This window comes from Littorina saxatilis, linkage group LG7 (genome assembly GCF_037325665.1).
Source record: "Littorina saxatilis isolate snail1 linkage group LG7, US_GU_Lsax_2.0, whole genome shotgun sequence".
NCBI classification, from domain to species: domain Eukaryota; kingdom Metazoa; phylum Mollusca; class Gastropoda; order Littorinimorpha; family Littorinidae; genus Littorina; species Littorina saxatilis.
In genome coordinates, this window is record NC_090251.1 from 46,267,160 (window position 1) to 46,293,001 (window position 25,842).

The 25,842-nt window shown below is 42.8% G+C and overlaps 2 protein-coding genes across 5 annotated transcripts in view; one reads left to right on the top strand and one right to left on the bottom strand.

The window, feature by feature from the left end:
- Window positions 1-1,526: 1,526 nt before the first annotated feature.
- Window positions 1,527-11,350, bottom strand: LOC138971608 (sodium-dependent glucose transporter 1A-like). Of its 2 annotated transcripts, XM_070344375.1 has the most exons (4): window positions 11,173-11,350; window positions 9,176-9,489; window positions 7,698-7,983; window positions 1,527-7,212 (listed from the first exon to the last, which is right to left on the bottom strand). In XM_070344375.1, the coding sequence occupies exons 2-4, from the start codon at window positions 9,314-9,316 to the stop codon at window positions 5,258-5,260; spliced, it is 2,382 nt and encodes a 793-aa protein (XP_070200476.1). In that variant the 5' UTR covers window positions 9,317-9,489; window positions 11,173-11,350; the 3' UTR covers window positions 1,527-5,257. The 2 variants fall into 2 exon arrangements, with proteins under 2 accessions (XP_070200476.1, XP_070200477.1); XM_070344376.1 differs by lacking the exons at window positions 7,698-7,983; window positions 9,176-9,489.
- A 109-nt stretch (window positions 11,351-11,459) lies between these two features.
- LOC138971618 (2-hydroxyacyl-CoA lyase 2-like) overlaps window positions 11,460-25,842 on the top strand; it is a 70,881-nt gene continuing 56,498 nt past the window's right edge. The window contains exons 1-7 of one of the 3 annotated variants that reach the window (XM_070344391.1): window positions 11,460-11,625; window positions 15,308-15,361; window positions 16,168-16,272; window positions 16,947-17,025; window positions 18,571-18,662; window positions 20,435-20,573; window positions 23,018-23,132. In XM_070344391.1, coding sequence (XP_070200492.1) covers window positions 11,485-11,625; window positions 15,308-15,361; window positions 16,168-16,272; window positions 16,947-17,025; window positions 18,571-18,662; window positions 20,435-20,573; window positions 23,018-23,132 — 725 coding nt within the window. In that variant the 5' untranslated portion in view covers window positions 11,460-11,484. The remainder of the gene's footprint in view (window positions 11,626-15,307; window positions 15,362-16,167; window positions 16,273-16,946; window positions 17,026-18,570; window positions 18,663-20,434; window positions 20,574-23,017; window positions 23,133-25,842) is intronic. The other 2 variants (XM_070344392.1, XM_070344394.1) reach the window with 2 other exon arrangements.

Here is a 25,842-nt window from a genome sequence, read left to right on the forward strand (position 1 = left end):
CGCTGTCGGTCTACACAATCAATGTCATGACTGTAGCATTTCTATGGATCTATATTGTATCTAAAGTTTACTCAGACCTGGGAACCCATACGATTTCGCCGTATTTTGTACGCTTGATTGTCTAAAATACAAGCAGTACAGTCCGTGGAAAATAAAAATACGATAAAAAAAATTCCTAAATTATTTTTCTTCACACTCGCTTCTCGAAGCAGATCCAGTATGTTGAATGTTCGAATGCTGTGTGGAGTACACTCATTTTTCAGAAAATACGCCAAGTTTCTTTGAGAATGCTCTATATTTAACCAAATTAAAAACACTTTTTGAGTTATCAAGGCCCAAGAGATTCTCTCTCTTCCTCTCTCTCTTTTCCTGGCATGGCAATCGAAACAAACTTGATATTATACAACCAAGCTAACAAACATGGCAAAATTAGCAGATCTATACACAATGCAATCCAACCTGAAAGCAGAGAATGTACCCTACTACAAGTTAATCTAAAAATATTTGTGAAAATGAATAGGAGAAAAATATCGTTATTCTTTTATCACATAAACAAATCTTCAATTCATAGAACACATAACACAGTATGTAGAAATCAAACATCTCTGCAATGATGGAACACATATGACACAATTACATTTAAAACCACATGATGTGACTTGATCTTTATCCATGTTTTTCAACAGTGTGAAATTTTATAGCGTTACACAGAACCTCTAAAAAAGATCAATTCCCGTTTGTTTCCACACAGTGATCGAAAAGGATAAATGTCTTGGCCATCTCACACTTGGTAAAGCTGACCGTGGGTATAACACACACCGGTGACTTCTGACATGACAGAAAAAGTATGAATACATTGAAGTTCACATGTACCTTGGTTTGTGTTTACATGATCATTAAAGATCAGATAAGATAAGCTTTCCATCCCGAAGAAGGCAGTAACATGCCAAAATATTGATTATAGATATAAACGTACCTAACCTGGTTACTGGTGTGTTTTCTTTTTATTTAAACATTAAAGATCAAGTGTATTTATGACTATTCAAGGACTGCACAACTGGTGCAGTACCCCAGTGGTTAGGACTTCGGCCAGGAAAACTCAAGGTCCTGGGTTCGAATCTCTGTCGAGCTCTTTATTTTTCCCCCTCCTTTCCTCTTCAAAATAAAGTTTGCTCAGCCGTGTGAGAGCAGACAGGAAGTTACCAGTGCAAAAGTCAAGCGTTGAATGACGCTGTCAAGGTCAAGCAGGCAGTGTAGGTCGGGTTTTAGCTTGCCTTCGCTGTACACAATTTGGTACAGGATTCTCAGTACCCCCCGCGGGTTAGGGGGAAGAATTTACCCGATGCTCCCCAGCATGTCGTAAGAGGCGACTAACGGATTCTGTTTCTCTTTTTACCCTTGTTAAGTGTTTCTTGTATAGAATATAGTCCATTTTTTTAAAGATTTTAGTCAAGCAGTATGTAAGAAATGTTAAGTCCTTTGTACTGGAAACTTGCATTCTCCCAGTAAGGTAATACATTGTACTACGTTGCAAGCACCTGGAGCAAATTTTTGATTAGTGCTTTTGTGAACAAAAAACAATTGACAAGTGGCTCTATCCCATCTCCCCCCTTTCCCCGTCGCGATATAACCTTCGTGGTTGAAAACGACGTTAAACACCAAATAAAGAAAAGGATTCTCAGCTTATCTTTTTGAACACCTAGTCCCCGAATAGTCATAAATGCACTTGATCTTTAAATCCCCATAGATCCTACTCATACTGTTGACTGGGATATGAGTATCCTTCCCCTCGGACACATACCCATAATCAACAGCCTAGCTGCTTCCTGTGTAGAGTATGAATGTTTTGCTGTATTCATTTCACAGAATAACATGCGTGTCACATACAACATTCATTCAGCAGAAGTTTCCAACTCTGTACAGAGCGCAGCCTGGCTGTAGATTTTTGGTATATGTCCAAGTGGATTCTTTCTTTCTTTCTTTATTTGGTGTTTAACGTCGTTTTCAACCATTCAAGGTTATATCGCGACGGGCAAAGGGGGGAGATGGGATAGGGGAAAGGGGGGAGATGGGATAGAGCCACTTGTTAATTGTTTCTCGTTCACAAAAGCATTAATCAAAAAATTGTTCCAGGGGCTCGCAACGTAGTACAATATATGACCTTACTGGGAGAATGCAAGTTTCCAGTACAAAGGACTTAACGTTTCTTACATACTGCTTGACTAAAATCTTGACAAACATTGACTATATTCTATACAAGAAACACTTAACGAGGGTAAAAGGAGAAACAGAACCGTTAGTCGCCTCTTACGACATGCTGGGGAGCATCGGGTAAATTCTTTCTCGTCCCAACCAATATGGGACTCCCCCTAACCAATATGGGACTCCCCCTAACCAATATGGGACTCCCCCTAACCCGCGGGGGGTCCCCACTTCGATCAGCGTATCATTCCAATTGAGCTTCATAGTAGAAAAGCAGATACACTACCAAAACACTGCATAACAGATCTACAAGACTGAGCCAGAATCATTGAAATTTACTTCCTGTATAAAATATTGCAATCAAATTTGCTCACGCCATCCCACATGCAACGCAGGTTACCTTTGCCTTCGATTCAAAGTAACTCCACGCTAACTGAATTACCATCGAAACGCAGATAACGAACTGATTCGGAGATTACACGCCACACATTTATGATATTTTACACACAAATTTCTACTGTGTTGTTTCGCGATAAACAGCCATAAACAAACAAATGTGGCGCCGTCACGTCGCTTCGGAAGGAGAAACGCAGGTTGCCAAGAGATTGTTTCCAATACCTGTCGGATTAAACTCATTGTTTTTCACGAATCAAGGCTCTTTGGCAGATCTGGTGAGTTGGAAACTGTCTATGAATGTTTCATTTAATGTCAAATGCGTACATTCTTGTCGATATTGTTACCTTTGGGCTCATAAATGAAGTCAATGGTCGTGTTTTCCTAAAGTGACTTTTGTCAGCATAGAACTTACTGTGCTTTGATCATTGACTGAGAAGAATCTTCCAATGACACCAGTTCATTTCACTACGCGACTGCAGATCTGCAAGGAAACTTATGGCAGGGGAAATAAGCTTAACTGAAGACGAATAAGCGGAGTAACTGTTCTTCAACGGATTGCTCTCACAAATATTTAGATCTTGTCGTCTGCTAGTCTGCTAGTAAGTAGTCTTCGGTCGTCTGAAAGTCACACCTATTTCGACTGTACGCATCGATCCATGTAGTGAAATGTTGATCTTTGATGATTTGGCAACATAACTTCGCTACATGTGCTTCGAGTGTATCTCCCCGTTAACCATTTGAAAACATCTTTTAACAAGACCATGTTTCGACAGCCCAGATAGCTCACAGGGTATATAATGTTTTCCGCTGTTTTTTTAAAGAATCCTTTCAAATTTACTATTCCAAAAGTACTCTATGACACGACTCGAGTGGCAAAGAACTTTCTCTGCAATTCCTGTCTCAGTCCGTGCAGCCGTTTCGGGTCCTATCGTCATCATACAAACGAAACCAGCTTTAAAAGTTACATTATGTAAGAACCATGTAAACCAGTGATTTTTTCTTATGTACATCAGATACTACAGTATTTCTGCTTTATGAAAAGCTATATTTCAAAAACTAAACTAGAGATTTGAATTTTGACCACTTTTCCCCCTTTCTGTGAGGGGGGCGATGCTTTACCACGTGCACCGGGAATGGGCTTTTTGGACGCAACGTGCATGGGAATGGGGAAATTCTCGTAGCGTGCACAGTGCACAGAGGTCCGGCGTGCACCGTGCATGGAGCTTTTTCGTAACGTGCACCGTGGATCACCGTGCATGGCACTTTTGGCCTCAACGTGCACGTGCACAGACCCCCCCATGGTGACCCTCTTCTGTCACCAGTACCGAAGAACAACTCATATCAGGTAACTTTAATTTAAAATGTAGAAATCATAGGTTTTTTTTATTCACACATTCTTCCAATAAAAATGGTGTCTTCTGATTGACAAATTAATATATATATATGTGACTTTGATTTTGAACACAAACAAAACACAAGGTCTGTCATTTGATAGTCAGCCAGAAAGTAGTGGTAGATAAGTAACCAACCATATTGAAATATACACATAATCACAAGCTCTCAAACATACCTGTTTTGAAATACTTTTTGTTCTAGTTATATAGGTTTGAACAGACAAAAATGTGTACAATATATTGTTTCAAATAAAGCAATGTATCATTTATCTACAAAAGAATATGCAAAGAACATGAAACAAAACTTTAAAAAAAAAATCCGTTATTATGCTTGTGTACATTTAGTTTCAACTGTCTCATGAAGTTTTATTGTTAGAACTATCTTCACAATAACATCAACAGTTACTAAAGCTTGATGTGAAGATCTAAATTTTGCTCATATTCAGTCAAATCCAAAAACAAATATTCATATTTTTTCTTTCTTTATTTGGTGTTTAACGTCGTTTTCAACCACGAAGGTTATATCGCGACGGGGAAAAGGGGGGGGGGGGGGGGGGGGGGGGGGAAGGGGGGAGATGGGATAGAGCCACTTGTTAATTGTTTCTTGTTCACAAAAGCACTAATCAAAAATATTCATATTCAGTCACTGTAGAGAAAGTAGGGCTAAACAAGAGAAGCAAATGTCACTGTTAACATTCATTTGTTCTTCAGCTGATACACTTCTGAAACACCTAATCTATGGTGTGTGTTTTTTATAGCGCTTTTCTTGTGTAGACTGAATATTCAAGGGTTGATCAGACTACTAACGTCTGTAGGGATGAAGATAACGTCTGCATGATGTTCAATTTTTGGGTCTTAAGGGTAAAAACATCTTCAGAAGAAAAAAAGAAAGATAATGTATCAGGCAAAAGACATAAAACAAAAATTAAAATGTATGAAAACACAACAAAAAATACTGATATTCAACAATAATGTACACCCTCACAATTGTGAAACTCCCTTAGAGAAACAAAGCATGCACTAAGATTAATCTTACCTCTTTTCTTAACACTGTACACATTATATATACAAACACTGATCTGCACTCTTGATAATTATATTTTGACATTTATTTGATCAATTTATTTTCAATATCATTCTATTTAATAACAGTTGTTGTCTGATGCACACTGATGCAGTGACAGAACACAACTTTAAGCAATAAGTAAGGCCAGGAGTAGGAGGGAGGAAGAAAAACAGGGGTGCGTACAGTTCTTGTCTCATTCTCAGTCACTTAAATCCACCAGCTTTGTGGTCTCCTCTTCCGCATCTTCCACACGACCGTTCATCAGTTGCCTCCGCCTCATGCTTTCCGTGTAGCCCGTGTTGCCGTTGGGCATGTCTTCCGCGTCCAGACTGTTCATGGCAAAACTGTTCTCCTCATCGTCATTCTGCAAAGGCATGAAGCCCAGCTTGGACACAGAGGTGGGGGCAGGCTGGCGAGACGCGATACACTGCAGGCTGATAAACACCACCGTCACAAGCACGCTGAGACACAGCACCATGTACATCAGCCACATGCTGTCAAAGCGTTCAAACAGGTACCCGGTCACCACGGGGATCACCATCTCCCCGAAGCCAGAACCGGTAATGAAGACGGCAGCAGCCCGCCCAGTGAGCGGGTAGTAGCAGTCGGCCCAGGACACGGCCGTGGGGAAGATGGAGGACATGCCGAAGCCCAGAGTCACCGTGCCCACCCACAGCATCACCGGAGTGGCCTTGAGGCCCACGGCCAGGATCACCGCCCCCGACACCATGAAGACCAGGTCCGTCACCAGCATGCACGGGGGCTTGAAGCAGCGGGCGATGAAGATGCCCAACCCCCGCCCAACCGCGATGGAGCCCCAGAAGAGAGCCGCCAGGGTGGCTCCCTGGGGCCTGCTCCACAGGGTCAAGTCCGACTCCACGGCAAAAGTGGTGATCAGGCCTCCGAAAGTCACCTCCACCCCAACGTAGAACAGGAAGAAGACGAAGAGCAGGGAGAGAAGCGACACGCGGAAACACGACGATGTCAGGGGAGGGCTGGGGCCCAGGGCCGTCACCTGGTGAAGCAGGGTTCCAGCGCGGCAATCCTTCCAGTACAGCACCAGAAAGAACGCTGCATTTCCCAGCAGGACCAGGCCGATGATCATGTAGGCAAACTGGATCTTGGACATGTGCTTCATGGCATTGATGGTTGATGTGATCACGTCCAGAATTTCTGGTTTGGACTTCCGGGGGGTTGTGGTCGGGGGTAGAGTGGTGGTGGTGATGGTGATATTGCTTGAAGAGGAGTTTGTTGTGGATGAAGGTGGTATTTCTGGCTGGTTTGTGCTCACTGCTTGTTTCACTGTAGTTGTTGACACTGTTGTTGTGGTGGTTGGTAAAGTGGTTGTTGGTTTCGGGGTTGTAGTTGTTGTTGTGGTAGGAGTGGTGGTGGTTGTAGTGGTAGTTGTTGTTGATGTGGTACTTGGAGAGGATGATGTCAAAGAGTCTGCTGAAACTCCATTCTCACTGACTGATGAGCCATTGCCTTTATCACCCTCATCGTCCACAGCACTCGAGGAACTGTTTCCTGTGTCTTCTGCTGAGCTGTTGTTTGATAAGGACACGTTACCCATAGCAGTAGTAGTCCCATTCTGATTCAAAGAAGCTTCCGTAGTAGTTTCCATCTTAGACCCATCCCCACCTTCATCAGGTTGAGGAACATTGTTTTTGAGTTGCGTCAAGATTTTGTTTGCTTTTTTTCCATCAGCATAATGTTTGTTCAAAAGCTTGCCATCACTTGCAGACGGTTTACTTCGTCTTGGGACGGTAGTAGTTTCTAGTGCAGACACTGCATCAGTACTGTTCAGCCCACTCGTTGTAGCGTTCATGCCGCTCCCAGCAACTTCTGGACTCTGTGTTACCCCGTCGCCTGTCTCGTTACCAACCTCTCGTACCACTCTGTCATTCCATCTTTCTGTCCACCACAAGGCTTCAGCACTGCGTGCATGTCGATCATTGTTTTGAGAGCCAACGTTGACCGGGTAATGGCTGGCGGAGAAAACGGTGCTGTTGGGGCCCAAAGCTCCTTGGCCAACGAGGAAGGGGCGAGCTAACAGGGGGGCAAGAAATGCACCAACAGCGAAGGAGAAGTGGAGAGCCTGCAAGTAGGGCGCGCTGGACTTGTTCCAGATCTTGATGCAGAACATGTTGCCCCCTGCACAATACAGCAGAGGTCTGAGTGTAAGTAAATTAACAATAACATCCTGGCAAGAACACACACTGATACAGTCCCCACATGAAAACACTGTGGCAGAAAAACTGCCTGTACCTGCGTACACACACACACACACACACACACACACACACACAAATTTCTCATTCACACATGAACACATTGAAAAGCCACAGCCAAGAAGACAACGTTGAAATATGTCACATGAAGCTTACTGACTTCAGACTGTACTGGTCAGGCTAACACCAAACATGAGAAGGTGGCCACTTCAAGGAATACATATATAGACGCAGAATCAAAAAACAAGAAAGGTAGATTGACATAGACATTCCCCCGAAAGCGGCGTATGGCTGCCTGAAGGGCGGGGTAAAAACTGTCGTACACGTAAAAACCCACTTGTGCAAAAGCATGCGTGAACGTGGGAGTTTCAGCCCATGAACGAAGAAGAAGAAGAAGAAGCCACAGACCTGTATCAAGCACGCCCAGTGCCAGACCCTGCACGGCAATCATGGAGGCCAGCGCCACCAGAGCGGTGCACCAGGGGACGGCAATGGTGGCCATTCCAGTCAACACCAGGGTGTAGAAGAGCAGGATCTGCTGGTCAAAGTAGTCGAAGAGCACTCCGCCCACAACTGACCCCAAGAGATAGCCCAGAGAGCGCCCCGTGAAGATGAAGGAGATGTGTTCCGTTGTGGTGTGTGTGCGCTCCTCCAGATCCAGTAAGGTAGCGCCAGGGATGGAGACGCATAGCCCCTGCGTTACAGACAGTAGGTTGAAATACATACATTGTGTGCTACACTTACAGTTACAGAGAGTATCTTAAACAAATGAGGCAGAGCGCTGTTTAGAGATCTGATAAATAAAGAAGTAATTTGAGGATAAAAGTCGCTTGTTCATTTCAATGCCAGGAGCAAAGTTCTGAATAACGCTCACTTACTCTATTACTCATGTCGTATGCATTAGAGCGCTTACTTCCCTTTCTTTATCAGATCTTACAGAGAGTAGACTTTTGAGTAGGGTAAGTACATGAATTCATAACTTTCCATATATATTAAAAGAAAGACTGGTGAATGTATCAAAAGTACTGTGACATAGTACAAAGGATGTCAGCTGACGTCATGGATAACTTGCTTTAGCGGGCAATAAACCATTCAATATATACAACAAAGATGAAGCAGAAAAACAACAAACAACCAATGTATGCGTGTATGGTGAATTCATTCATACATCAAGGGCACACTAAAAGTTGTCAATTCACGTAAATACAGGGAATGCTTTGTGTACACATGTGCAAAGATTTCCTGGCAGCCAACAGGTTAATGGTACACACACACTTAAAACAAAAGTACAGGTCTTTGCAATCACTGTTTGATGACGACCACCTGCCCACAACGACTACCCCAAACGATCCCTGACAAGGTGTTTTTTCTATTCAATTAACTTTTCAACAGCGACCGCCTGTCTATTCTGCTTTTTCTTATTATCATTCGTTCATGGGCTGAAACTCCCACGTTCACTCATATTTTTACACGAGTGGGTTTTTACGTGTATGACCAATTTTACCCCGCCATTCAGGCAGCCATACGCCGCTTTCGGAGGAAGCATGCTGGATATATTTGTGTTTCCATAACCCACCGAACTCTGACATGGATTACAGGGTCTTTTCCGTGCGCACTTGGTCTTGTGGTTGTATGAACACACGGAGGGGGATAAGGCACTAGTAGGTCTGCACATGAGATCACCTGGTAGATCAGAAAAATCTCCACCCTTAACCAACCAGGCGGTAGCGACTTGGATTTAAACTCACAACCTTCCGATCAAGAGGCCAATGTCTTATCCACTAAGCCACTGTGGCCGTCGGCCCCCGCCTGCCTATAACGACCTCCTTTGGTCAATCCCTGGGGGGTCATTGTGGAGAAGATTGACTGTTATATTTGGCACTCACCAGAGCAAAGAAAGCCAGCGAGAGAGCCAGTGTCTTGGTGAAGCGTTTCACCCATTCCAAGTCCCATGTTGACTTCCGGCCGCTGCCTAGCAACCCTTCTTGGTCAAAGAGAGTTTCCTCCTCTTCCTCTTCACGCATCATTTTTGTTGGTTTTGTGAAGATATGCCAGCTTAGACGCTAAGCTCCAGTTAGAGTGACCCGTTCTCTGACTTGTGTATCCAACTTCCAAGAATCATTGCAAAAGAATGCTGCAACTTTCAGGCATCTTCTCTGGACAGGATGCTTAGAGCTTCGTGGGTTCAAGTAACAAGCTTCTGCAAAGAAAAGTGAACATTATTATAAGCCTGTCTTACTTTTAAACAGAAGCATGAGAGATAAAACATAAAATCAGACTAATAAAATGTGTCACTTGTCAAATTAGGTACACATGTTGAGACGCACTCAACCTCTGAAGATCTTAATCTTACTCCACAGCAATGTTTGATGAACACATTTTAACATTAACAAAGCATTGTCTTATTCGTCATCATCAACAATGTCCTACTAACTAGTACTAGTCAAACTGTCTCACCATAAGCACATGATCTTACATGCCCCCAACCACCATTAACTTCAGTTGACGCGTGGTGATATATATATATACCTTTGACCATCTCTACAATTTTGGGTTAAAATCTATCAAATTTCATCACAAATCTGCTTTAATAGTAAGATCTTGACATGTTTTTCTCCCTCTTGATAATTGTACCTCTTGAAATTGGCTGAGGAGCATTTAATGTGGAGTTAATTTGGCAGAAGCCAAGCTGACATCCTACCTTTACCTGCATGTGTTCATTGCTGACCACAACCTGGTTGTCTCGTATCACTGCTACTTTGTGTGTTCATGACCGTCACAATTCTAGTGTGTGGTATATGTAGCGGGCTAGTGAAATTTGTGGCGAGCTAATGAATTTCTTGAAGTTACATACCCGAGTGAGGATAGTTGCCCTGTATAGGGATTTCCTCAGTATACAGAAGAAGAAGTAGATTGAAATTTCTTACAGTTGGCCATTCCTGCCGTCTGTTATTTGTTCTGTCTGTCTGCTTGTCTGAATCTTTTTCTCTCTGGGTCTCTCGCCAAAAAAACACCTTGCCACTTTATAGTCTCACTTCTGACTAGACAAAACAACAATATTCCTAAGGCGTATTTCTAATTTCTTTTCGTGGGACTGGCAAAACAGCAACACTCACAGACCCATTCTGATAAGCATTGCCAGTTGTCTCTCTGACCGGACGCTACAGTCCTACGCAAATCTATCAGAACAAAAATACAGAGTTATCTCCCATATGTTTTTTGCGAGCACTGATCTAAATTTGAGATCAGTGTTCGCGAGACGAAAATGATTGCAGATTGGCCGACTTCGACAGTGATCTCCGTTCTGTTCTTCACAGTTATGATAAAGACATCGTTCTAAGGTCAAACCAAGTCGAAATTTTGGGACTGCTGCCGGAAGGAGACCGTAATATATGGTTTCATCACTGTCAACTGGTTACAGAAAAAATCGTCTGCTCCACTCCAGTGAGCGGCGAAACCAAATGGTTGATTATCACGTGACACTTTTGCCATATTTAGAGTTGTTTGCACAGTAAATACAGCCGCGAAATATAGCTCACTTGAAACTGTCTTACAATTACATATCAATTCCTTTGTAATTTAAAAATTACAAAACACCATGAAAAATCATAATGGACGATCGCGAATCTGCTTAGTTATATCAATAATACATTACAAAAAACTCTAAATATGTAAAAAAAAAATCGGTTTCCTTGCCATACAAGGAAACTCAAGGCATCATGTCAGGGATAGAATGAGCCGAACTCATTTTGACCTGAGTTCAGGAGATCATCAAGAGAGACATGTAGATTCTATGTCAGTCACCAAATCAACCTCAGAAATCTAGCTATCCGACAAGTGCTTTTAAGTTACTGTTGTACGAAAATAATTCTCTTTGACTCACCATATGTTTCATTCAACAATATTTCTTGTCTCATTTCCAGCGAAACTGAAACCCAATCTGATAAAAAGACGTCTCGTTTCCACGTCAAACTGACAACCGGATGTAGAACACATGCCGGAAGTCATTGATTCCCCTAAAAATGTGTACAAATCAGCCAAAAAGATCAATATTAAAATCATCTCGTTTTATACATCGTGTTTAAAATGTTCTTGTAGTGACGAACTGGTAACAAAAAAAGTAACATCGTACTTGTTTTATTTTGGGGGGCATTCCGGAAATATGGAACGGAAAGGTCAAGGTTACAACACAAACATGGCGTCGTGGGAGACGTATCTCCAGGACCTGCGGAAGAAAGCTCCAAATGTTATCGTTCCACTAGGTTTGTCAGCTGCGACATTTGGTGTGCTTTTCTTCCTGAAGAAGTTCAACTTGATCTACCAGTTTTTTCACAAGGTGCTTGTTTTAATACATTTAGAAAGCATTACAAATACAAGTGGAAAGTCACACAGTGTGTTTTGATAAAGAATGCACTTTGAACCCGTTGTCCCAGTCCCATTGATGGTTACCGGTAAGCTGACAGGCGTTAATTTCAGGCCTGAATGAGCGCAGATCAAACATCTCAGATTTAATGTGCTAGTACCTGCACAAATCAAATTACTTTTTTGTGATGGGAGTTTAATTTCCCCTTCATTCTATAGTTTCAACCTTACTTAAGGCAAAAAAAACCAAGAAATTCCTCCGAGGTAGGAAAAACACCCCCGTCCTTACCATTCTCACTGCCACCAACTGAGAAGGCACTGCTAACAAGTGTGGTTAAAATAAGTTGATTGAGTGGACAAAGAGACAGGCGGAGAAAAAGACAAATCAATATAACTCTTTCTGTAACACCTACTGACCGCATACAGAAAACAAAAGATCCTGAAAAAAAAAAATCGGTTTGCGCTGCGCGCTGAGAGCAGGTATTGAAATATCTCATCGACCAGATTTTGTCCGGGGTGTATCTGCCGCTTCGCCGGGTAGCAAATAGAGCCGAATACCCGGCTTGAGTGGCGCACTGTACGCCGGCTTCGAACCATGGACCCGTCAAGCTTAGGTCCCTTCCAGACTCATGGAATGGGAACAGCACGAACATGATTCAGGGGCCATAATGCCATTCCTGATCATAATTATCATGTCGAGTCCCATACTTGTCGACGACACCCTAGGTACCACATCACAAACAGAACTGTGCAATATACAGGTGTTTTCTACAGACACACTCAAACACACACACACACACACACACACACAGAGAAGCCGTATATATATATCTATATCTATTGTATAAATATATAGAGATAGATAAGAGTGTATTTTTCGCGTGGCTATAAATTGATTCGACCTTTGCACTTTTACAGTGAGGATAATTTACGGGTCCAATTTACGTTCTGGACACTGCGCGTGACCTTCTAAAAATAGTAACAGAACGCCGGGAATATCCGAAGATGTCACCCTCATACTATAGTGCACCATACGAAGGAAGGGAGGTAAACGCTGAAAACATGGAGAAGATAAGGAAGAGTTATGCCGTAGTTGATCCCCCCAAAAAAACCAAAATCCACCAATAACTCCCTAACCGTGTGTTTGACTGGTCCCAATTTTTGTAAGGACCGTCTCAGGAATGTATAGAACCTGTTGACCAAGTTTGGTGACGATCGGTCCGTTCATTCTTGAGATCTACTTGCGAACACAAACAAACACACAAACAAACAAACACATCGAGTGAAACCTATACACACCCCTATACTGGGGGTGTAAAAATTGTCTGTTTCTGGTAACATGGCTAAAAAAGAAATAGGGTCGGTAGGTAGGGATTTTTTTTTAAATTTTTTTTTTACCCCAAATGTAGACCAATAAAACTAACTTTAAAAATCACGCAAAGAGACTGGATTCACTATACATAGAGACAAGACACTCAACACATTTACAAATGTAGACCAATAAAACTAACTTTAAAAATCACGCAAAGAGACTGGATTCACTATACATAGAGACAAGACACTCAACACATTTACAAATCGTCAGCGGACTTTCGTTTTCACACGTTTTTGTTGTTCATTTTCTCACCCTGTCCTTTACCACCAAAAAAAATTTAAAAAAATTTGAGTTTGGAAAAAAAAAGTTTAGGGTTCGCGCCGAAATTTAGGGTCGGTCGGGTGACCAGAAACAGACAATTTTTTTTTTGGCCTAATATACTTATAGGGTTTGGGTGTGTTGTATCAGACGTGTGTTTCTTTCAGGCGAGATATTCTTTCGGCCAGTCGCTCGCGAAGCTAGGAGGTGAGAGTGTCTATAAAACGGTTTGATGGCTAGCTATGCAAGAATTAAACACCATTGGTTGATACGGAAAAAGGTCGTCTGCAATGGTTGGTAAACAACCATGGACAGCCTATCCAGGTTTCCCAATTGCTTCGTTTCCGGCCAATTTATGTGGAGCACGTGATGCGCACAAAAAATATTGGCGGTCTAGAAGTGTCGTCTGCGCAATGATCGCGGCAGCGCCCGCGGCTTTCTTGACCGCCAAGGATGACCGCGCACGTTGTGATACGTCATTCGTTAGACCTCAATCGGATTGGCAGCTGCGTGGCCGCCATGTTTTCTCGCCAAGCGAGCAAGCCCAAAGCTACCTAGCGTTCGAGGCAAGAATCCTAGCGTCCCTCGCGGCGAGAAGTACCCAAGAAACAGTACTTCCTCGCCTATTCTCTCCTGTAAGGAACGGGGGACAGGTCTGGTTTGACGTCACAATCCATTAATATCCACCCTTGTTGGGCAAATTAGCGGTGCATAACCTAACCATCGGATTCTGATATGCTGTCTGTAAATATTGGTTGACTCTTTTTCTTATAATACATGGCCAAGTACTATCTTTTTAGTCGGCATGAATGAAGCATGTGCCTTTGCCTGCCAGCACTCCATATGAATCACCGCTAAAGTACACAAACGACAGACCTTGATTGTTTAAATTCGGGGCACTTTCATATGAATAAACCCAATGGACAAGTGACTTTAGTCGCAAAAGAATAACTAGTCTGTGTTTTTATGGCCTATTCATCTTACAACTTTTAGCTGTTAAAGATGGACCATGGAAACTTTGATTTGAGAAAAGGAGGAGACAAATTCAACTGTTTATGTCAGTGTCTAAGTTACTCAAGAGTTGCTAGACATCCAGATTTGAGCACATGTTTTTGTTTCTTTTTTCAAGACCCATGTTGGCAATACAAGAATGACTAATAATAATAATAAATAAAGTGTATTTATATTGCGCCTATCCCTTACAAAAAACAAAAATATTTGGCTCTAACCGCATTACAACATGTGTAGGGACTTGGTACAATCAAGTCTGACAAATACAATAACACAATATACAGTCGGTATCTTAGGTAAAACTGGGAAAAGCAGCTTCGACATTTAAACACTGCTACTAAAAGATCCTCTAACAATGCATACTGCTTTACAATATGCATTTATGTATAAATATAGTTAAAGAACATCGAGTTAATAGGAATTAGAAAAGGTTCTTATAATAAAACTATCTAGCGAACGACGAAGAAGAAGAAGAATAAAACTATCAATGTCAATGTATAACAAGTCATTCAACGTAAATGGCCAAAGAACAACAACAAAGCAATGATGATAAAACAGTTATACTCAATGGCTAATAACGAGGCAGAACTAAATAGTATCGACACAAGATTAAAACAAAACATATTCCTGGAGACACATTTATACATGTATTAAATAATCAATATACAAAATACAGCCCTCGCACACTCGCACACACACGCCAAGGCACGTGTAGTCTCACTCATACACCGCGACAGCTATCGTACGTACAAGGGAAAAACAGACTGCATAAATAGATAAACCTTTTAAAAATGTCTGTAGTGTCTGAATAGAATTTAAAAGATTGCAACAGAAGTGTCAACTTTATCAATCCCTCTATTCAAGCTACAATGAAAAGAGAGAAAAAAGTGACAGTTGGTACCGCTGTGGTATGAAGCTGTGTTTTACCCAGTCCTATCTGAGTTTGTAGCTGTTCTGGACGTAATTTGGCATAATTTGTCTTTTACTACATTGCTGTATTCCGTTGTTCTAGGTTGATGAAAATTCAAAACGCCATGGTGGGGAACTCGTTGCTGAAGTCTTGAATGTAAGTAAAATTCGATTAAACAAACTTGTTTGTGTTGTAAAAATGCTGTGGTATATTTTATGTCGCCTAGTTAACATGCCTTGCTGCAAGTCAACACAATTGAATTTCATGTTTGTTTTCTCTTGGGAAATTGTTTACATATTTTCTGTTGATGTAGTATTGTCAGCTTAGGATATGTTGCCTCAAGGAAAGCACAAAATGTGTATCTTTTTTTTTTAAAGGGCGGGTGGTCTGGATTTATCTTTAACTCAGTAATGGATGATTAGAAATAGTAGCACTTAAAACGAATACTCACAGACTATTGTATTTTTTTGCAATGAAGGTAGCTGTTCAAATTAATCTTTAGTTGGCATAGATAGTGAAACTAAATAAACTTGTATAGGGAGATGTCAAATTTCCTTCTGGAACATGTTATGTATTGATGAATCTATGGAGGCTATGTATTGATGAATCAGTAAGGAGGGGGTGGGGGGTGGGGATGCACCCTTTCCAGAAGATTAATATTTAAGGTAATTTCGTGAAAATATCTACAAAGAAGTTATAGGAGAGAGAAGATGATTAGACAAACTACCATTTGTTCTGAATTTGTAAGAGCAGCACTACTACCCACTAGTGTAAGTCTCTCCTTCTCAGGCATGCTATCACACCATCCTCTCTTATTTATTATACCCCATAATGATATTTTTTTTGTACCCAAGCAAATATTTTCTGTTGTGCAATACCCTGGTTTCAAGTCACAAGTGCTGAAGGTTAAACAATTTGCGCAGACTGACAAGTTTATAATTATGTTATATGTGTGTTGACAGCAACATGGCATCAAGCATGTGTTCACACTGGTCGGAGGCCACATATCCCCTATCTTGGTTGCTTCTGAAAAAATCGGCATTCGAGTTGTGGATACTCGCCATGAGGTAATATATGTGGGCATTTGCAGTGTCATTTCTGTTCTTTCCTGTCAGAATGGAAGAATATCCTGGTTTGTTGTTAAGTCTCCACATGAACAGAGTATTTTGTGTGTGTGTGTATAATTTGTATACTTCTGTGTGTGTGTGTGGGGGTGTGCTTGTGTGCATGTGTACTTCCCTGTCAGAAAGCAGTGCTTTCCTTTCCTTATCTAACATGTAAAATGGAAGACTTTCCTTGTCTGATGTTAAGTCTCCATATGAACAGAGTATTTTTAGTGTGTGTGTATGTGTGTGAGTATACAGTGGAACCCCTCTTTTAAGACTGCCTCCTTTTTTAGACCTTGTTATATCAGACTTTCTGTTCATACCCTCTGTACAATTACACCCATTTTAAGACTGCCTCCTTTTTTAGACCTTGTTATATCAGACTTTCTGTTCATACCCTCTGTACAATTACACCCATTTTAAGACTTCCTCCTTTTTAAGACCAAATTTTTTTAGGTCTTAAGGGGGGTTTCACTGTACTTCTGTGTGTGTATGTGTTTGGGTTTGTATGCTTTTGTGTGTGTTTGTGTGTGTGTGTGTTTGTAAACTTTTGTGTGTGTGCTTGTGTGCGTGTGTACTTAACTTGTGTGTGTGTGTGCTTGCATCCATGTGTATGTAAAATGTTACTCATGCAGGTGACAGCCGTCTTTGCTGCTGATGCAGTAGCGCGTCTGTCTGGCACTGTAGGAGTAGCCGCCGTCACTGCTGGACCAGGTAAAGAAATGTCATACAGTGGAACCCCCCTTTTAAGACCCTCAAAAAATCTGAGAAAATGAAGTCTAAAAATGGAGGGAAATTTACACAGTCTATGGAGAGAAAAAATCTGAAAAAGCAAGGGGAAGTCTTAAATTGATGGCTCTTTAAAGGAGGTGCCACTGTAACTGAAACAATACATTGTACTTCTAGTATATATCTATGAGTGTTTACTCCTACTTCACTTTCATTTGTCTTGCGTTTCACTAGTGATGGCTTAAACTATCCGGCATTTTAGTCGTTTTACGTAGTTTTTAAGTGAAAACAAAATAAATTATCAATCATAAATCATCAATCAACCAGTCCCAGAGATTGTAACAGCTTTTCGTATCAAGTCTGGGCCATTGCTTATTACATGCATTATTGGACTATGGTTTTACTGGATGCAGTGACCAGTGTCAGTGTGATAAATACTTCTTACGAAACACCTGTTTGAACTCCGTCGGATCTTTTGTTCCTTTCTTAGATTTTAAAGTTACTGGACATGTCAACTCTATGTGCACGGAGCCCCTAGGGCATTCAGTCATGCCTCAGGCAGCTATCTGGGCAGGCCTTAGTCGCTCTCGACCACGCCCATATCAAGTCCCGCACGTGAACTAATTACGTGAAAAGCCTACCAGGGATTGGCTTGGGCGTCGGTCATCGGTCTTTTGCCATATTAAATTCGGAAAAGACCGACACACATAGATCTCAATCCGTCAACTGCCCGATAGACATGCAGCAGAGTTAATCAGCTCGTCTTATTTTTGTCTGCTGTCCTGTTCTTTTTTGTACCCCTTCCTTACTTAATTGAAATAAATATGGTTATTGTGACCTCAGACCTTGTGTTCCTCTTCATGTAAGACCATTGGAAAATGAAGAAATGAATTGAATTTTCCTCTCATTTGTACATTGTAAACAACTTTCAGAAGTTTCTCCTCACTGCCGTAATGCACAATTGCGGCAGTCCCGTGGTGGAAGGAAAGTTTTTTTCTTGACTGATTGGTTTGCAAAATGACTGATTGATTCATGGCTGAGTCAGTCAATGGACCTCTAGTGGACAAAACCCAAGCCAATCCCTGGCCTACATGGAAGTCTATTACTATTAGTCTCGGCGAGAGGGAGAATTCTTTCTGTTTTGGGTACTTTACGTCAAGACATTGTGTGTGATGACATAAGAAAATTGTAAAAGAAAGTATGTGGGTCCATTTTGGCATACCGCACACAGCCTTGAGCCCAAGAACGTGTTCACGAAAAATGTTAATTACTATTTGGCGGGAAATGCGAACTGACAAACTGTATGCAGTTTCGTTTGGCTGGCAACACTAAAGGTATGTGTAGGCATCTGTGAGATAGTTGTGGGAAGCTCTTGGCTGTTTATATTGTAATCTACAACATTGCTCGCATTTGCTGTGACTTAGGTCCTGCATCTTTAATCTTTCCTTGGTGCATTGCATTACAGAGGGAAAGCATGAAACTATAGTTGAAGTGTGCCACTATGGTGAAATGGAAATTGTGTGCTGACAGGACTGACCAACACGGTGACTGCAGTGAAGAATGCCCAGATGGCTGAATCGCCTGTTCTCCTCATTGGAGGGGCAGCCGCAACCCTGTTGAAGGTGATTTCTTCAAATTTTCTGCTTCTTACGTCTCCCCCCCTTCTTCTTCTTCTTCTTCTTTGTTCATGGGCTGAAACTCCCACGTTCACTCATGTTTTTGCACGAGTGGGTTTTTACATGTATGACCGTTTTTACCCCGCCATACGCCGCTTTCGGAGGAAGGTAGCATGCTGGGTATTTTTGTGTTTCTATGACCCACCGAACTCTGACATGGATTACAGAAGCTTTTCCTTGGTCTTGTTTTTGCGTGTACACACAAAGGGATTAAGGCGTTAGCAGGTCTGCACACACGTTGACCTGGGATATCGGAAAAATTGTCAACCTTAACCCACCAGTCGGCCGTGGCCGGGATTTGAACTCATAACCTTTCGAGTAGGAGGCAAATGTCTTATCCACTAGGCCACTGCGCCCGTTGTCTCCCTCCCTGTTCCTCCCTACCTTTTATGTCCACTCACCAACTATTCACCCCATCCCCTGCTTTTTCACTCTTTTTTATATTTAGTCAAGTTTTGACTAAATATTTTAACATCGAGGGGGAATCGAAACGAGGGTCGTGGTGTATGTGCGTGCGTGCGTGCGTGTGCATGTGTGTGTGTGTAGAGCGATCTTTATGAAATTTGACATGAGAGTTCCTGGGTATGAAATCCCCGAACGTTTTTTTCATTTTTTTGATAAATGTCTTTGATGACGTCATATCCGGCTTTTCGTGAAAGTTGAGGCGGCACTGTCACGCCCTCATTTTTCAACCAAATTGGTTCAAATTTTGGTCAAGTAATCTTCGACGAAGCCCGGGGTTCGGTATTGCATTTCAGCTTGGTGGCTTAAAAATTAATTAATGACTTTGGTCATTAAAAATCGGAAAATTGTAAAAAAAAAATAAAAATTTATAAAACGATCCAAATTTACATTTATCTTATTCTCCATCATTTGCTGATTCCCAAAACATATAAATATGTTATATTCGGATTAAAAACAAGCTCTGAAAATTAAATATATAAAAATTATTATCAAAATTAAATTGTCCAAATCAATTTAAAAACACTTTCATCTTATTCCTTGTCGGTTCCTGATTCCAAAAACATATAGATATGATATGTTTGGATTAAAAACACGCTCAGAAAGTTAAAACAAAGAGAGGTACAGAAAAGCGTGCTATCCTTCTTAGCGCAACTACTACCCCGCTCTTCTTGTCAATTTCACTGCCTTTGCCATGAGCGGTGGACTGACGATGCTACGAGTATACGGTCTTGCTGAAAAATGACAGCTACTTGACTAAATATTGTATTTTCGCCTTACGCGACTTGTTTGCTTCCTTCTGTGCCTTTCTAAACAACATTTTTAGACTAAAGTTTATGTCTAATTTCTTAAGAGATTGCTGGCTTTTATTTGCCATTCAGATATTTGGCACAGTTTTCTTTCTTGGCAATTTCAATACTTTAGAATAGACAAATTCTTGAAATAATTATGTCGGCGGTTTGTATGTGTTGTGAAAGAGTGAGTTCCCTTGCTTTACTCGGACAACTATTGTGCTTCCAGTACATGTGTTTGAGGCACACCCTCCCGCTAGTGACTAGCCCGTAATGTCACGTGGGAAAGTTTTCAAACGTGACATTATAGCCTATAGGCCAGTCTCTAGCGAGGGTGTGTGTCTTAAAAACGTGCACAAGAAGCACATGTCAATATTTGTCCAAGCAAAAGCAAGGGAACTCACTCTTTCACAACCCATACAAACGAAAATCGTCTATTGAGTCATTCTTGGTTGTGTTTGACAGGGTCGAGGGGCACTTCAAGATATTGACCAGATGTCTCTGTTCAAACCACTGTGCAAGTTTTGCGCCACTGTCAATACGGTGCGAGAGATTGTGCCCACTCTACGCAAAGCACTGCAGGCTGCACAGTCGGGTACTCCAGGTAAGTAGGTTCAGTGATATACGATACAAAGGCGCCAAGTTGTGATGATTGCAGGTTCAATAACAAGTACATACAGTACCATGTCTCACATGTGCATTATTCAACAGGTGTAACAGTCAAACCGCCCATGTCTATCAAAGAATTTCAAAGTGATCCAAAAATAAGACGGGAGTGTAATAACCATAATCCCCGCAATCGAGATTGAAGTGTTTGCACCTTCATCCAGTGGGTATTATTAAAAAAAATTGTTTTGCACTCTTTTTCTTTTTTTTGGTGTGACCTCAGTTGCATGCAGGCTGCTTCAACCCTTCTTTTTTGCCTCTTTATTTATTTTTATTTTTTAAATTAATTTTTAAAAAATTCTCCAGTGGGTATTCGTTTCAGCTAAGTGAATTTTAATAATTGTGTTATTTTATAGGTAAAACAGCCAAACCGCTCCTGTCTATCAAAGAGTTTTAAAGTGATAATAAGACAGGATTCTGATAACAGTAACCCCTGCAGATGAGACTGAACTGTTTGCACTTTTATTCAGTGGGTATTTATTTTAGCTGAGTGAATTTTAAGTCTAGTGAGTAGTGTAGTTTTAGAGTTACAACAGCAGATGCTGCCTTGATAGGCTTTTTGTTAAAATGACTTGTCAGAAGAAAGTATTTGGAGTGAATCAAATGTGAAATTATCCTCAACTCTCCTCTCTCCTGTGACATTTTTGTATTCAAATGATCATTTGTGTGGCTTGATCTGTATATTTTTTGCTTTGTTTCTAGAGTTCTTTTTGAGTGTGGGTGTAGGATTATACAGATCTGAGAACCCATACGATTTCGCGGTACTTTGTTCGCATGCTTGTCTAGAATACGATCCATGGAAAAGAAAACAAGTCGCGTAAGGCGAAATTACAACATTTAGTCAAGCTGTCGAACTAACAGAATGAAACTGAACTCACTGCATTTTTACAGCAAGAGCGTATACTCGTAGCATCGTCAGTCCACCGCTCGATGCACAGGCAGTGAAATTGACAAGAAGAGCGGGGTAGTAGTTGCGCTGAGAAGGATAGCACGCTTTTCTTTATCTCTATTCTTTTTAACTTTCTGAGCGTGTTTTTAATCCAAACATATCACATCTATATGTTTTTGGAATCAGGAACCCACAAGGAATAAGATGAAATTGTTTTTAAATCGATTTCGGAAATTTTATTTTAATAATAATTTTTATATTTTTAATTTTTAGAGCTTGTTTTTAATCCAAATATAACATATTTATATGTTTTTGGAATCAGAAAATGATGAAGAATAAGATAAACGTAAATTTGGATCGTTTTATAATTTTTTTATTTTTTTTACAATTTTCAGATTTTTAATGACCAAAGTCATTAATTAATTTTTAAGCCATCAAACTGAAATGCAATACCGAAGTCCGGCCTTCGTCGAAGATTGCTTGGCCAAAATTTCAATCAATTTGATTGAAAAATGAGGGTGTGACAGTGCCGCCTCAACTTTTACAAAAAGCCGGATATGACGTCATCATTGGTATTTATCGAAAAAAAGAAAAAAACGTCCGGGGATATCATTCCCAGGAACTCTCATGTCAAATTTCATAAAGATCGGTCCAGTAGTTTAGTCTGAATCGCTCTACACACACACACACATACACCACGACCCTCGTCTCGATTCCCCCTCTATGTTAAAACATTTAGTCAAAACTTGACTAAATGTAAAAACTACTTTTCTTCACAAGCACATCCTGAAGCCGATCCAATGTTTTGACACCTGATTATATTTATTGTCAGTAAACATTTCTTTTAAATATTTTGGTAAACTTAATTAAAGGTGCAACGGACGCATGTGAAGTATGTTTGAATCATGAATGTTCAAATGCTGTGTGCTTTCTTTCTTTACTTTCTTTATTTGGTGTTTAACGTTGTTTTCAACCACGAAGGTTATATCGCGACGGGGAAAGGGGGGGGGGGGGGGGGGGAGGATGGGATAGAGCCACTTGTTAATTGTTTCTTGTTCACAAAAGCACTAATCAAAAAATTGCTCCAGGGGCTTGCAACGTAGTACAATATATGACCTTACTGGGAGAATGCAAGTTTCCAGTACAAAGGACTAAACATTTCTTACATACTGCTTGACTAAAATCTTTACAAACATTGACTATATTCTATACAAGAAACACTTAAAAAGGGTAAAAGGAGAAACAGAATCCGTTAGTCGCCTCTTACGACATGCTGGGGAGCATCGGGTACATTCTTCCCCCTAACCCGCGGGGGGTAATGCTGTGTGCAGTGTGCTCATTTTTCTGAAAATACACCATGCTTGTTTGAGAATACTCCGAGTGCAAAACAGGGGTTCCCAGGTCCGATTATATGCGAGCATTCACTTTAAACTCAAAGTACAGAAACTGAGTAAATATGTAGCATACACAGCATCCCGCTTGACTTGTGACAGGGCCGGTGTTTGTGGAGTTTCCCATCGACACCCTGTACCCGTACCCGCTGGTCAAACGCGAGATAGGAATGAAGGACAAGGGACCAACAAGTTTCATGCAAAAGATTGTCAACTGGTAAGATTCATTCTGAATGTAGTACAGTGGAACACCCCCCCCCCCCCTTTTAAGATCTCCACAAATCTGAAAAAATCAGGAGTCTTAAAAGGGGGTCAGTTTTTTTTTTTTTCCTTCATGCTCAACTCAACTCAACTCAACTCAACTCAAATTTTATTGGCTTCAATTTTCACATAGAAGAATTTGTCTTGCGCTTGGGATTAAGACATAGGCACAAAGTAAGAGTATAACATATAAAAACAGCATTCATATCACATTTCATGTATCACACACAGTAATCACTAGTATAGGCCTAGGCCTACAGATATCACATTTGTCCCTGTATCACACATGCAAATAAATAGTGTCACATTTTCCACGTATCACACACAATATATACATTACATAACATACAGCAAGTTTCCATCTCCCGCGCGCCACCCCCCCCCCCCCCCCCTCCCACACATACATATACATGCGCTGAAACTCCAAAGTGTTTTTACGTGTATGACCGTTTTTTACCCCGCCATTCAGGCAGCCATACGCCGCTTTCGGGGGAGTTTAAAATGGGGGTAAATTTATAGAGGTTATGAACAGAAGATCGGAGAAAACAAGGTCTTAAAAGGGAGGGAGTCTTAAAAAGGGGGGTCCACTGTACATCCCCGTACAGTGGACCCCATCCCCGTACAGTGGACCCCATCCCCGTACAGTGGACCCCATCCCCGTACAGTGGACCCCATCCCCGTACAGTGGACCCCATCCCCGTACAGTGGACCCCATCCCCGTACAGTGGACCCCATCCCCGTACAGTCGACCCCATCCCCGTACAGTCGACCCCATCCCCGTACAGTGGACCCCATCCCCGTACAGTGGACCCCATCCCCGTACAGAGGACCCCATCCCCGTACAGTGGACCCCATTCCTGTACAGTGGACCCCATCCCCGTACAGTGGACCCCATCCCCGTACAGTGGACCCCATCCCCGTACAGAGGACCCCATCCCCGTACAGTGGACCCCATCCCCGTACAGAGGACCCCATCCCCGTGCAGTGGACCCCATCCCCGTACAGTGGACCCCATCCCCGTACAGTGGACCCCATCCCCGTACAGTGGACCCCATCCCCGTACAGTGGACCCCATCACCGTACAGTGGACCCCATCCCCATACAGTCGACCCCATCCCCGTACAGTGGACCCCATCCCCGTACAGGGGACCCAATCCCCGTACAGTGGACCCCATCCCCGTACAGTGGACCCCATCCCCGTACAGTCGACCCCATCCCCGTACAGTGGACCCCATCACCGTACAGGGGACCCAATCCCCGTACAGTGGACCCCATCCCCGTACAGTGGACCCCATCCCCGTACAGTCGACCCCATCCCCGTACAGTCGACCCCATCCCCGTACAGTCGACCCCATCCCCGTACAGTCGACCCCATCCCCGTACAGTCGACCCCATCCCCGTACAGTCGACCCCATCCCCGTACAGTGGACCCCATCCCCGTACAGAGGACCCCATCCCCGTACAGTGGACCCCATCCCCGTACAGAGGACCCCATCCCCGTACAGTGGACCCCATCCCCGTACAGAGGACCCCATCCCCGTACAGTGGACCCCATCCCCGTACAGTGGACCCCATCCCCGTACAGTGGACCCCATCCCCGTACAGTGGACCCCATCACCGTACAGTGGACCCCATCCCCATACAGTCGACCCCATCCCCGTACAGTGGACCCCATCCCCGTACAGGGGACCCAATCCCCGTACAGTGGACCCCATCCCCGTACAGTGGACCCCATCACCGTACAGTCGACCCCATCCCCGTACAGTGGACCCCATCACCGTACAGGGGACCCAATCCCCGTACAGTGGACCCCATCACCGTACAGTGGACACCATCCCCGTACAGTGGACCCCATCACCGTACAGGGGACCCAATCCCCGTACAGTGGACCCCATCCCCGTACAGTGGACCCCATCCCCGTACAGTGGACCCCATCCCCGTACAGTGGACCCCATCCCCGTACAGTCGACCCCATCCCCGTACAGTGGACCCCATCCCCGTACAGTGGACCCCATCCCCGTACAGTGGACCCCATCCCCGTACAGAGGACCCCATCCCCGTACAGTGGACCCCATCCCCGTACAGAGGACCCCATCCCCGTACAGTGGACCCCGTCCCCGTACAGTGGACCCCATCCCCGTACAGTGGACCCCATCCCCGTACAGAGGACCCCATCCCCGTACAGTGAACTCCATCCCCGTACAGTGGACCCCATCCCCGTACAGTGGACCCCATCCCCGTACAGTGGACCCCATCCCCGTACAGTGGACCCCATCCCGTACAGTGGACCCCATCCCCGTACAGTGGACCCCATCCCCGTACAGTGGACCCCATCCCCGTACAGTGGACCCCATCCCCGTACAGTGGACCCCATCCCCGTACAGTGGACCCCATCCCCGTACAGTGGACCCCATCACCGTACAGTGGACCCCATCCCCACATAGTAGACCCCATCCCCGTACAGTGGACCCCATCCCCGTACAGTGGACCCCATCCCCGTACAGTGGACCCCATCCCCGTACAGTGGACCCCATCCCCTCCCCCTTCCTTTTAAGACCATCAAAAACCTAAGGGAAAAAAATCAGGTCTTAAAACTGGGGTAAATTTAGAGGTTATGAACAGTAGATCTGAGAAAACGTGGTTTTTTTAAAGTGAGTTTTAAATTG

Coding starts and splice junctions, on each gene's coding strand:
- LOC138971608 (XM_070344375.1), bottom strand. CDS start 9,316: ATGATGCGTGAAGAGGAAGAGGAGGAAACTCTCTTTGACCAAGAAGGG. Junction 7,984..9,175: donor CGCTGGCTTTCTTTGCTCTG/GTGAGTGCCAAA, acceptor TCTGTAACGCAG/GGGCTATGCGTCTCCATCCC. Junction 7,213..7,697: donor ACTGGGCGTGCTTGATACAG/GTCTGTGGCTTC, acceptor TGTATTGTGCAG/GGGGCAACATGTTCTGCATC.